This window comes from Gastrolobium bilobum, unplaced genomic scaffold, assembly GCF_033153095.1.
Source record: "Gastrolobium bilobum isolate Gb01-03AN ecotype WA unplaced genomic scaffold, APGP_CSIRO_Gbil_v1 utg2836, whole genome shotgun sequence".
Classification (NCBI taxonomy): Eukaryota; Viridiplantae; Streptophyta; class Magnoliopsida; order Fabales; family Fabaceae; genus Gastrolobium; species Gastrolobium bilobum.
In genome coordinates this window covers 242,022-256,532 of record NW_026897502.1, presented here as the reverse complement: position 1 = coordinate 256,532, position 14,511 = coordinate 242,022, and the positions used below count along the sequence as shown (strand labels likewise).

Genomic DNA, 14,511 nt, shown 5'->3' with positions numbered 1-14,511 from the left:
CTGAAGGACGCCTTGGATGCGAGTCATTTTGCGCTTCGTCGATTACGTGTTGGATGATTGGGCGTTTCTCCCGAATCCAACTCAGAAGCCGCGCGATTAAGGCTTTGGGTTTGTGAATTCAAAGTCCGCATCCATTCCCATTCCCATTTATGTATTTCTCTTGTGTTTTTCACTTTCAAACATTCTTCCAATTTCTAGGGTTTTTTTTATCGGTGTAAGATTTATTCCCAGAAATCCCTGGTTCAACCAAATTCTGGTGTTATATGCTTCTAATTTCTCGAAAATGTTCAACAAGATCATTAAGCGTGCCCACAAGAAATCAGCAAAATCGGCATTCAATGAAAATTCTGCAAACGGATATCAATTTTACGAAGTAGTTGTGAAGCATGCGTCTCGTGCAGCCACCGCCAATTCAGAGCCCCAAAACTCGCCTCGTGCGGTGGCGCCACCCAATCCCACCGTAATCAAACCACTGCCACCACTGCACGAAGTTGCTGTTTCAGAACGTCCAACTTTGTTTCTGCAAAAAATTCAACTGTGTTGCTTCTTGTGCGATTTTTCAGACACTCTCAAGTCCGTTTATGAAAAGGAAATCAAACGCCAAACACTTTACGAGCTTGTTGATATTATACAATCGGGGTCCTTCGGATTCGGCGATTATCAAGAAGAGCTTATTGCGATGGTGTCTGTTAACATTTTCCGTTGTTTGCCTCCAGCATCCCATGAGAATACAGGGACTGAAACCATGGATCCTGAAGATGACGACACATATATGGATCCTTCTTGGCCACATTTGCAGCTTGTGTATGAAATTCTGTTGAGGTACATTGTGGCATCTGAGACCGATATAAAGACTTCCAAGCGCTACATTGATCATGTATTTGTTTTGAAACTTCTTGACTTGTTTGATTCCGAGGACCAGCGCGAGCGCGAGTATTTGAAGACAATTCTTCACCGGATTTATGGCAAGTTCATGGTGCACAGGCCTTTCATAAGGAAAGCTATCAACAATATATTCTATCGGTTTATATTTGAAACACAGAGACATAATGGTGTAGCTGAGTTGCTGGAGATCCTGGGCAGTATCATAAATGGATTTGCATTGCCAATGAAAGAGGAGCATAAGCTGTTCCTAATCCGTGCTCTTATACCACTTCACAAGCCTAAATCCATTTCCTCATATCATCAACAATTGTCTTATTGCGTTGTTCAGTTTGTTGAGAAAGACAACAGGTTGGCAGATCCTGTGATCAGGGGACTGTTGAAGTACTGGCCCGTCACAAATTGCCATAAGGAAGTTCTTTTTCTTGGAGAACTAGAAGAGGTTCTGGAGGCAACTCAACCTGCTGAATTTCTACGGTGCATGGTCTCTCTTTTCAGGCAGATCGGGCGCTGCCTTAACAGCCCTCACTTTCAGGTCTGTTGACCACAGTAACTTATTTTCATTAGCTCTACTTTGCATATGCAGCTTTTAGTATACCAAAATGATGGTTTATATATATATATATATATATATATATATATATATATATATATATGCATTTACGGATAGGATATTCGTAGCTTAAGAGAACTGTTTGCTTTTGCCTGAGATTACTTATACTCTAAAATCTAATTCATCATGTAATATATCCATCTTTTCTATTATCATTGGACAATATACGTGAGTGGGCTTTTGTATGGTTGCTTGGATGTTGGAATGATTATCATTGCCTACTGTCTTTTCCTTATGAAACTTTGGTCGGGAAGCTTTTTGTTAGAAGTGTTCTAAATAGGTTGTTAAGAAGTGACACATCGTTATATTAGACTTATGCATTGTTATAGTCACTATATAATAAAGCATCCACTCTGCTATTGTAATACACAGATTTAAAACAATTGTCTTTTGTTTCCATGTTATTTAGCATGTTATCATAGAAATACCATCTTCTCTCTGCCATGAAGGTTTCCAGTATCACATGTTTGTATTAGACATTAGTCATATAACGGTAATAGTCGCTATATATAATAGTTTCCACTGTACTACTGTAACACACGAATTTAAATATGGGAAATATTACTCTCCTTTTACATAAGATAATTTCTCTTATGATCTCTCACTTTGATTTTCGCACCTCACTTTTTTTTTTCTTGTAATTGTGGAATCCATCCATTTTCTCTCTACAACATAAGATAATTATCTTATGTGTAATAGCCATACAAGGCCCATTGATTAGAATAAGGCCCATTGGATAAGATAGGCCCATAGAATAGGATCCATACATATATATGGATCTGTAGTCTATTGTAATCAAGTTACATTTGACATTTCAATACACGATAATTATTCAATTACAATTTCCTTCAAGTATTTTCTCTCTCTCTCTTCATTTCTCACATGGTATCACAGAGCTAAAAGATCCATGGCCAAATCACGCACTCAAACCTTAGTTCAATCTTTCTCCAACCCAGTCTCATTCAAACTCGATGAAGACAACTTTTTGCCCTGGAAACAACAGGCTCTTGCCACCATCAGAGGCTATAATCTTGATCGCTTCATTGCTGAGGAACTTCCAACGAAACCTACAACAAAAGAAAGCTCATCAACAACTTCAGAAAAAGAAAAAGAATCAATGGACAAAGACACTAATGTTGATCAAGAAACCTCAAGATCCATCGAAATACAACAAGATCAACTGCTATTATCTTGGCTACTGTCCTCTATGTCCGAAACAGTCTACACAAGAATGGTGTGCTGCCAAACTTCCTTTCAAATCTGGACAAAACTAGAAGAGTTCTTCACATCACACACTAGAGCCCGTATCAAACAGTTGAAAACTCAATTGAAAACCAGCCGAAAAGGACCAGCATCAACATACCTACTTCAGATTAAAAAGATTATTGATTCTTTAGCAGCAACTGGATCACCCATAAGCACCGAAGATCACATTGAAGCTATCTTGGATGGCCTTAATGAAGACTATGACAATTTTGTCACCTCCATCACTTCAAGAACTGATGCCTATACAGTAGGAGAAATTGAAGCCCTCCTCATGGCTCAAGAACAACGTATTGAGAGACAGAGTTCGTGAAACCACAACTCTACAAGCCAATATGGCCCAAATGCAATTTCGCAAACCTTACAACCCCTCTAACTTCAACAGAGGCAACTTTCCTTCAAACAGAGGTGGAAGATACACTAGAGGAAGATTCACAAGAGGAGCAGGAGGACGCAATACCACCAATCGCCCTTCCTGTCAAGTCTGTGGCAAGCCAGGTCATCAAGCATGGGAATGCTTTCACCGGTACAATCAGAATTATCAAAATCCTTTCCCTCAAACCAACAGCATCAACAACAATAACTCCAATCTTCAAGCCAACATGACTGTCACCAAATACCCTGGCCCCAGACAACATGATGAAGACAACTCCTCTGATTTCTTCTCTACAACAGATTCCAATTGGTACCCAGATTCTGGCTCAACCAATCACTTTACTCCAGACTCCAACAATTTAATCAACAAGACTCCTTATTCTGGCCAAGACTCGGTGCAAGTTGGTAATGGTTCAAACCTGAAAATACAAAACACAGGTTATTCTTTTCTTCATTCAAATGTCAATTCATTAAGATTTACTCTTACTAACCTTCTTCATGTTCCTGGTTTGACAAAGAATCTATTAAGTGTGTCCCAATTTGCCAATGACCATGATGTCTATTTTGAATTTCATGCTAACAATTGCTGCATCAAATCACAGGCTACTCAGGAGATCCTTCTCCAAGGCAGAATTGAAAATGGGCTCTATGTCTTTGATGGAACTAATCTGTCCAAGCAAGCTAACATCTCCAATTTAGCTATTACACCTGCACATTTAGATACACACAACACTATTACTTGTAATCACACTACTAACACTATCAGTTTAAATCTTTGGCACCAACGTTTAGCACATGCTGCTTTTCCTATTGTAAAATCCGTACTTAGAAAATGCAACATTCCTTTTATAAATAAAACAGATTTCAATCTATGTTTAGCATGTTGCATGGCCAAAATGCATCAATTACAGTTACCTATTACTGCTACAATATATTCTTCTCCTTTAGAACTTATTCTCTCAGATATATGGGGACCAGCTCCCATTGAAAGCACTTCAGGAGCACGCTACTACATCCTCTTTGTTGATGCCTACTCCAACTACTCTTGGATCTATCCCATGACCAACAAATCACAGGCTTTCAACATCTTACAATTTAAGACCATGGCAGAACTACAATTAAATACAAAGGTCAGAAGCTTACAGACAGACAATGCCAAGGAATATCTCAAGTTTGGTCCTTACCTTCAAGAGCAAGGAATCATCCATAGGCTGTCTTGCCCTTATACCCATCAACAAAATGGGAAACCTGAAAGGAAACACAGGCATATAGTTGAAACAGGGTTAGCTATTCTTGCTCACTCTCACCTTCCCACTAAATTTTGGGAAGATACTTTTCTCACTGCAACTTTCACCATCAACCAACTACCTACCCCCACATTACAAAATCAATCACCCTACGAAACTCTTTTTCACAAATCACCTGACCACCATTTTCTCAAAACATTTGGATGTGTTTGCTACCTTTACCTACGACCATACAATAAAAACAAAATTGATTTCAGATCCACCAAATGTACTTTCATTGGCTACAGCACCAAACATAAAGGCTACAAATGCCTCAGCCCCAGTAACCAACTCATCATAGCCAGACATGTCCTCTTTGATGAGGTTGACTTTCCTTACAGCAAAAATACCACACCCATCTCAACTCATTCATCTACTCAATCATCTACCCCTACTATACCCACCATTCCTATTGATACCACTCCACCTATTATTGCAACTCCTCCTACCTCCCCTCTCACTACACCACACACTGCCCAACACAGATCCCCCAACACATCTTTCCCACAATCTGATCCCACCACTATTTCAGTTCATCCCATGATTACAAGAGCCAAAGCAGGGATTTTCAAACACAAGCCTACACAACCAACCTTGAACCCACCACTGCCACACAAGCCATGACCCAACCCCACTGGCTCCAAGCTATGACAGATGAATATAATGCTCTTCTCAACAATAACACATGGAAACTTGTTCCCCTACCACCAGACAGAACTCCAATTGGCTGCAAATGGATTTTCCGCACTAAATACAATCCAGATGGTTCGATTCTTAAATACAAGGCTCGATTAGTAGCCAAGGGATTTCATCAACAAGAGGGTTTTGACTATCAGGAAACTTTCAGCCCTGTAGTCAAACCAGTCACCATTCGGATCATCATCTCTGTTGCCCTCTCCAAAGGATGGCCCATACACCAACTAGATGTCAACAACGCCTTTTTAAACGGTGATTTACACGAAGAAGTCTTCATGCAACAACCACCAGGATTTGTTCACACGGACAAAACCCTGTGTGTCACCTAACAAAGGCCCTATATGGACTCAAACAAGCATCAAGGGCCTGGTTCCAGAAACTTAGTAACACCTTACACATTCTTAGTTTCACTACTGCCAAATGTGACTCTTCACTGTTCATATCTATCACTCACACCAGTATCACTTTCATCTTAGTTTATGTCGATGATATCCTCATAACAGGTTCATCCTCAACAGTGATTACAAACATCATTCAGTCTCTCCACACCAAATTTGCCCTCAAAGACCTAGGTCAACTACACTACTTTCTAGGAATTGAGGCCACTAAGACCACTACAGGAGGATACCATCTTCATCAAACCAAATATATACAAGATCTTATACAGAGAGCAAAAATGGATAACTGCAAACCTGTTCCTTCTCCCATGGCCTCCAGCATGAAACTCACCTCCACTGATGGATCCACACATCCTAACCCCACACAGTATCGCTCCATAGTAGGAGCCCTCCAATATGCCACCATAACCTGCCCAGATATCACCTTCAGTGTCAATAAGGTCTGTCAATACACCACCCCCTTGACACCCACTGGAAAGCCGTAAAACGTATTCTCCGATATCTCAATGGCACCACCTCACATGGCCTCACCAGACATCCATCAGAAAATTTCCACCTCACCGCGTATTGTGACTCTGATTGGGCCTCCGATCTTGATGACAGACGATCAACAAGCGGAATCTGCATTTTCTTTGGCTCTAATCTCATCAACTGGTCCTCGAAAAAGCAAACGGTGGTCAGTCGATCAAGCACTGAAGCGGAGTATCATTCTCTTGCATCCACCATTGCAAAACTTTCATGGACAAAATCACTGCTTTTAGAAATTAAAGTCACTCTTCCGCAATCCCCAACCATTTATTGTGATAATCTCTCCACGGTTCAACTATCAGCCAACCCTGTGTTTCATTCGTGCACAAAACATTTTGACCTAGATCTACATTTCGTCCGTGAACAGGTGGTCAGCAAGGCAGTCTCCGTTCATCACATCCCTGCGGTGGACCAAATAGCAGATGGGCTCACCAAGCCCTTGTCAAGGCCCAACTTTCTTAATTTCAAATTTAAGCTTCATGTGTTGGAGCTCCAAACCACACTTCAGCTTAAAGGGGGGTAATAGCCATACAAGGCCCATTGATTAGAATAAGGCCCATTGGATAAGATAGGCCCATAGAATAGGATAGAATAGGATCCATACATATATATGGATCTGTAGTCTATTGTAATCAAGTTACATTTGACATTTCAATACACAAGAGAATTATTCAATTACAATTTCCTTCAAGTATTTTCTCTCTCTCTCTTCATTGCTCACAATGTGAAAGGAGACTAATAAATCCCTTTAAATATATGCCTTTTGTTTTCATGTTATTCGGCACTTTTCATGCTTTTTGTCCTCTTACCTTAACAATCCTAGAAAAGGAAAGTAAATACGTTGTAGACAGAAATATTCGAATTTGGTATATATATTTTTCTTTTGGTTTAATGTCTGCGTACTTAATTTTTTTGCTTAGGAAAGTGCAACTTCATTTGAGTCTAGCACTCTAGCTAAGAAAAGATAATACTTCATGTACAAAAAAAGAAAAAGAAAAGACAATACTTCTGACAAGTATATCTGATGCCGATTGCTGGCATTTGGGTTTACATTTAATGTAGAGGAAAAATTGCAAAAGCAGGTGGAAATAGTCGCACATTTTTGGAAAGAAGAGTGGTGGAGGGAGAAGGGAGCAGGAAAGGGATATAATATGGATGGGATCTAGAGTGGAGAGAGCACTACAGATAGAGTGTGTGTTCAGTTCAGTTCCAATCCCACTTGGGACGCTAATGCATAGAAGCTTATGATACTATGTTACATCTATATATTTGAGAGTCCTTTGTTGTTAAAAATCATGTGAGAACACGCACATCACGCACATAAAAACAATAGCATATTATTATTATCAATGAATGAGGGAGATTAAGAAAAAGTACAGCAACATTGCCTCTACTTGTTCTTTTCATTTTTTGGTTCATCGGTTCCTGGAATATAGGCTGAACATTTTTTGGCAGCTTTATGACATGAGCTTAGTTTGGCTTTAGTTGGCTGCTATTTCTCGCTTAGTTTGATTGAGCTTAGTTCCTGTCATTTTTTAGCAGCTTTACTGGGGAAATACTATGCTCAATATTATTTGGCCTTAGCTGTCATTTTTTGGCTTTAGTTGGCTGCTATTTCTTACTAAAATTTGGCTGACATTTGAAATCTTGTTTCTCACTCATGGGGATGGTAGTTAAGATTGTAATATCTTGCTTTTTGTAATCTAAAATGATTGGGCGCGTGGTTAGCAGGCCTGCGGAAAACCAAGTTGAATTTAGGGTCTTTTGAATTTGGACCTACTAGTTTGATTGGTTATGCATTGAGGTGGTCAGATTATATTATATATAATATCAATTTTTGATAAAAGATAAATCCCATCCTTTGACAGTAGTAAAGGAAAATGTGTCTTCATTTCTCTTGACTGCTCTCTCTGACAATTGTTGTATCCATGGCAGGTTGCTGAACGAGCACTTTACTTGTGGAACAATGAGCACATTATAAGTTTAGTGGCTCAGAATCGAAATGTTATATTGCCAGTAATCTTTGAAGCTCTGGAAAAGAACATGAATAGCCATTGGAACCGAGCAGTGCATGGGCTAACAGCCAATGTGAGGAAGATGTTTTTGGAGATGGATGCCGAACTGTTTGAAGAGTGTCAAAACCAGTACTTAGAGAAGGAAGCAAGGGCTAGAGAATTGGAAGAGAAGAGAGAGTTAACATGGAAGAAATTGGAAGCAGTGGCTGCACAAGCCGTGAGGGATGATATGGTTTTGGTTAACTGATAAATTGGGGCCGCAACTTTTCTTTTCACATTGGTTGTTGTGCAGAAATTTCTTCCTATATTGAGGTTACAACACGGCTGCATTACTGCATGACGTATGTTGGAAAGGAAGAAATTATAATTTTATGTTAATTACAAGGTGTGGTGAACAGGATGTGCAAATTGACAAGCTTGTGAGTCCTGTTTCTTACTGAACAAGGTTTTCAGTGTTTCTTTTGATCTATTACCTCCTTGTTTTTTGGTTCATTCTTTATATCCAATATCTTGTGTTAATTGTAAATACAAACTTCTATTTTCCTTCAATGAAGTTGTCATTTAACGTTCCGCATTTGTCCAATGAAGGGGGAAATGGTGCTTTTGATCATTGCTTTTTGGTGAACCAATTTTCAGATGAAGTTTTCTCGTTCCATGGTTGGGCATGACACAAGCCATAGGGAGAGTTTACAATTTGTATGAATCAAATCCAGGACCGTAAATTCCGTTTGGTTTTAATTCTGTTTAGTATTATGGTTAGAAGAGAACAGAAATACTAGCTTATCTAATATTCAAAATCTTATTATACCCTCCAAATCATGAGAGCATTTTGAGTGTAACTGTTATAGTGAGTATGCGATGGTACTATTATAATTATGTATTATGTACTCTGATAAGTATATAGTTATAATATATTTCTAAGAAGAAAGAAAAAAATAATTTTAATATTATAATTATATCTTTTTTGAAATACATGACTAAAAATATTTCCCCCAAATCACATGGTTGTATGTCTGGATTCCACATCATTAATAGTATGTTAGTTGTTATACATTAAAAGGACAAAATCAAGGACTTTTCATTTGCTCGTACAACATTAATTTAAGTTATTCTATTTTCGTAGCGGCTCTCAAACTAAAAGCCAGTGTTATAATACCTAAATTTTGGAAAACATACCATCCAACATGTGGTCCCGACTCTGTCCAACAAAGAATGCGCAATGCAATATAATGAGAAATAAAACGAAAAAATTGACACATAATAGGTCGCGTGTGAAGCTCACCTATTTTTCAATCAAAAGTTTTTTTTTTTTTTTAAAGTATTTTTATTAAAGTGTATTTGGATGCGTATTTAAAAAAAAAAACAGAAGTTATAAAAAAAAATCAAAAATTTATTTTTTTCAGAAGCTGAAAATTTTAGCTTCTCAAAAAAGTAAAAGTCAAAAGTCAATTTTTTTTTTCAAAAACTAAATATTTTTTAAAAATCTAAATAATTTTAACTTTTATAAAAAAACACTTTTAAAATAAACATGACATAAAAGTAATTTTTTTTATAAGGCCATCCAAACACACTCATAACACTATTGCGACGGTTTATAAGAGATAATGGAAGGATTGTATTTAAACTGTACATATCAGCAAATTTCATGATTGAAAAAAATTGGACCGGATAACATGGGAAGTAGGGGTGTAAATGAGTTAGATTATCCTATAGGGACCTATGACCTATCCTATATTACGTCAGACTTGACCTATTACAAATAGTAAAATAGAACACGCCTAGGCTTTTAAAAAAACTTATTTAAAAAACAGGTCATAGACTTTCTTGTACATGTCGGCCTATATCATATTATTTATCATTTTTAAATAAATAAAATTATTATTTTAATAATTTTGAATAATAAAGTAAGGCTTTAATATTTTTACAGTGAATGTAGATGAGTTATCTACATTCGCTCCCAAAATGACGTCGTTTTGAGTTTTAATTTAAAAAATTAAAATGAAAAAGATTATTATAACCCTGCAATACATTATAATTACAAAAATAACGTGATTTCTGCCTCAAAATGATGTCGTTTTGAGCTCAATGTAAATAACTTATCTATATTGACGGTAGAAAAAGTGAACCAATAAAGTAATATTATTTTAGTTATTTTTTTAATTGTTGAATGTTTAATAGGCTTAAACACGTTAACAGGTCTAGGCTAAAAATTTTATATTTTTAAATATAAATTAATCAGACTTGTAATTTGAGGCCTACACAAGTTAACAGGTTAGGCCATATCTAATATTTTTTACATAGACGTAACTTATTCAAGTTTAAGTCTAACCTAACCTATTTACACACCCAGCAAAATGGTTAGATGTATGATCTAATCAACACACAAAATCGAATGTCCAACGACAATCAAAATCCAGCTAAACATGCAAAAAAAACTGTAAATAAAGATGTTAAAAGGATTTGTAGCTTTTTCTTATTTAAGTCAACCAAGAATATTTTGAATCAAAATCCAGCTAAACATGCAAGAATATTTTCTTACAAAAACTCACTTTTTTTAGAAAATAAATAAAAACTCACTTTTTTTTAGTCAAATGCTGGAATGTGTGACTTTGAAACAGTGTGCATGACAACATTTACGAAATTAATTTTTGGTCCTAGAAACAAAAATCATAGAAAACTCGTTTGGTAAAATCGTTTTATTTTTTTTATTCTCGGGAAGAACTGGTTTAATTTTTGTACTGGGGAATAGAAAAAAATCAAATTTTTTTGTTTATTTATTCCCGAGCACAAAATGAGAAACACATGTCTCCCTTAATCACTCTCTACCACCATCATCTCGACACACGACCACTGTCACCATCATCGTCGTCACCACCACCTCCACCAATTGCCACATCACTATCACCATGCTACTGCCACCTTCACCACCACCACTACCACCATCACCGTCACCAATCACCACCACCATGTCATCGTCATCATCACCACCACCATGCCACAACCACCATCGCTGCCACTACTGCCACCATCACCACTACCAACATCGTTGCAGTCACTGTCGTCACCACCAGTTCCACCACCATGTCATTATCACCACTACCATCATCATCGCCGCAGCCACTGCTGTCACCACCACCACCTCCACCACCTCTACCACCACCACACTAAATGGAAAGGAAAGTGATAATCTGAAGAAAAAAAAATTATGCTTAACAGAAATTATTTTTTATTATATTATTTGTTGTATTATCAAATGCAATTTTCAATCTCGGAATAAAAATAGAAAATGTTATCAAACACATTTTTTTTTCTCAAAAACTATGTCAAGGCACAAAAATAGAGAAGAATTGTTTCTTTTCACAAACAGTGTTAAGGAACAGAATGGTTGTCATGCACACCATAAGTAACACGACCATTATCCTTTATGTGTTTTACTCGTTTGCTAAATTATTATTATTGGTTTGATTTTTTTCACCTAGAACATTATCTTTTTTATGATAATTTAAAAAATTTACATAACTTAATTTCTTATGGTATATATATATATATATATATATATATATATATATATATATATATATATATATATATATATATGAGGTAGGATCCTTTGACACCAGTGTCAAATTTTAAATTTGACACCTCATCTGAGAGCCGTTAGATGAAAAAATATCGATGGTGTCACATGCTTACAAATCAGAGTCGTTGATCTTTTTGTATCTAACGGCTCTCAGAAAAAGTGTCAAACTTTGAAATTTGACACTAAATCATAACCGTTGATTTTTGTCAATCAACGATTATAATTTTCGCCAACTAAACCCATTAATTAATTATTAATTCCCAATAAATGATAATCTTTGATTGACCGAAATCAATAGTTAGGATTTGATGTCAAATTTTAAAGTTTCATACTGGTGTCAAAGAATCTTATCTCGTGTTTTGTGGAAGGACCTTTTGACTCTAGTATAAGAATAAAAAATCTTACTCTTCATCTCAATCTTGATCTTTGTGTATTTGACAGCTGTAATTTATTAAAAATTAATAATTAATTAATATGTATAATTCAATAAATCATACCCATAAATAAGACACACCAGAATCAATTGTTAAAATAAAAAATAAGACTTTTGTTCTTAAACCGGAGTTAAAATATATATCACTTATTTGACTACGGTTAATTAACTAAAATTATTACCTGTGCCACATCTATATTAGTTTGATTTTAAAAACGTTAATAAATTTATAGTTACAATCATAAAAGTTGGTCTTCTTTTTAGTAGAGTTCTGCAGCCAAAGAAGTGGGTCTTATTTTGTTCTTTGTCGGGTTAATGCAAATGACTTTTAACAGCCTTTTTAAATTGTTTTCGTTACATGACTTTTAACAGCTTTTCTTAAACCTAGGGTGGCTTGTTGCAAAAGTACTGTTTACACTGTATAAAAATGTATTAAAAATAAAGAACAACCTAAGAGAACAAGCACAGTGAAATTATCAAAAGATGAAATTAAATATGAACCCTAGTGTTGTTGCAATTCGATAAGTTTGTTCCCATATTTGTAGAAACTGAAGATGTAACCGTTTCTTCTTTTGGTGAGACAAACCTATCATACAACAAAATTAGCTTTATATTTAATTTTTAGACTTAAATTCCAAAATTTATACACTTTTTCTCATTTAACTGTTTGAAGAATACTTTGCCAACTTTTGGGCCCTTAGGTGTGAGCATCGATTTTTCCATTTTTACTTTTCAAGTAGAGTATTTCTACAGTGAATGTAGATAAATTATTTATATTTATTCTCAAAACGATGTTATTTTGAATTAAAAAATTATAATAAGAAAGATAATTAAAACCCTAAAATAAATTATAATTACAAAAATACTTTGATTTTCGTCTCAAATCGACATCGTTTTGGATTCAATGTAGATAACTTATCTATTTACATCGACTGCAGAAAAAATGAACCCCTTGTTTAATGATATAAATCTTTTTAGTTATAGCTACTAGACATCTCTATCCCTATGATAGAATAATAATAGTTATTATTATTTTGATCTAATAAAAATAATAATAAAGTGTGAAGATATGGACAAGCAGATAGGAAGAGTCTTTAACATTGGACGGTTTGACAAGTTCTTTCTGATATGGAGACAACCCATGTTAAACACTTCATTATCACGTAGGAAAAAAGAACACTAAAATTAAATAGAGGGCTCTGAAGTTGACATGGCATCAGAAATATCATTTCATCCACTCGTATCATATCTTCTCCTTGCTTTTCTCTTCCATTGTTTTCAGATCAAATGGGGAAAGGGTTAGCTAAAAGGATATTTTTCTATGAAAGTGGAACCTCCAAATATTAACCCCAAAGTTAGATTTGGAAAAGACCCAATCAGAAAGTACTAATAATACATTAGAAAGGCCAAGACAAAATCATAAAACAACTCAAAGTTGTTGCACCAATTTCATAACTGACAAAGATGATGCCACTTGTTTGGGGTATGAGTATACAATTTTCGATTGTTGCAGTGTAGTCTGTAGACTAATACAGGTGAGATAAAAGCACACACCAACAACCATAAGTCGAAGACCCCACAAATAGAGCCACCAAGTTGTATTTAATTACATGTTAGAATAAAGCAATTGCAAGTACATGTATATAATTGATGAGCAATGTTAGTTGTACTTGCACATAATATGCGCTCACATCAGGAAAGTATGCACCATTAATAATTTAATATTGACGAATGAAAAACAAAAAAAATACCAGTGAAGACAGTTGTGCGACAAATTTTATACGTATAACATTATTGATAATTATTATATATGAAATAATATATAATAAGCACCCATAAGAATTCTCGTGTCATTATGATGGATTCGTGAAGTCTTTAAATTTACAAAATTATGTGGTCGTATTGGTATGTTAAAATTTTTTCTTTCCCCAGTTAATGTAAGAATTTCCAACTCTGCAATATTGTGCATATTATTCATGCAATCGAACCTTCTTCGTTTTGTCCCCAAATGGTATCATTTTATTAAATTTAAATCTATACGGTGAGTGATACATTGCAAAACATTCAATCCTTAAAAGGGAATTTCTTTTTTATTTAGTAATCTTGAGAGGCTGTACTTGTATTACCAATCATTCAAATATTGTAGAAACTAGAAAATGAGTGTGTGCCTAAATGAGTCAGGTAGTTTATTAAGGGCCCACGACCGGCTTATATCAAGTCACATTTAACCTAATACAGTTAATAAGATAGAACAAATTTGGGTCTTAAAAAAAACTTATTTATAGGCCTACATGTATAAAACATTAAAACCTGACATACAATTTTATGAAAATAAATTAAAATAATTTTTTAAATCATTCTAATTGATAAAAAATATTATTTTATATAATTTTTTATAATTCTTGATAAACTTAAACAGATAAATAGGTTTAGACCGAACTT

At 35.4% G+C, this 14,511-nt stretch overlaps 1 protein-coding gene across 1 annotated transcript; it reads left to right on the top strand.

The window, feature by feature from the left end:
* LOC133307483 (serine/threonine protein phosphatase 2A 57 kDa regulatory subunit B' beta isoform-like) lies at positions 1-8,620 on the top strand. Its single transcript, XM_061507997.1, has 2 exons — positions 1-1,417; positions 7,977-8,620. Exons 1-2 carry the CDS (start codon positions 284-286, stop codon positions 8,301-8,303), a joined length of 1,461 nt encoding a protein of 486 aa, XP_061363981.1. The 5' UTR covers positions 1-283; the 3' UTR covers positions 8,304-8,620.
* Positions 8,621-14,511: the final 5,891 nt, after the last annotated feature.

Coding starts and splice junctions, on each gene's coding strand:
- LOC133307483 (XM_061507997.1), top strand. CDS start 284: ATGTTCAACAAGATCATTAAGCGTGCCCACAAGAAATCAGCAAAATCG. Junction 1,418..7,976: donor TTAACAGCCCTCACTTTCAG/GTCTGTTGACCA, acceptor TATCCATGGCAG/GTTGCTGAACGAGCACTTTA.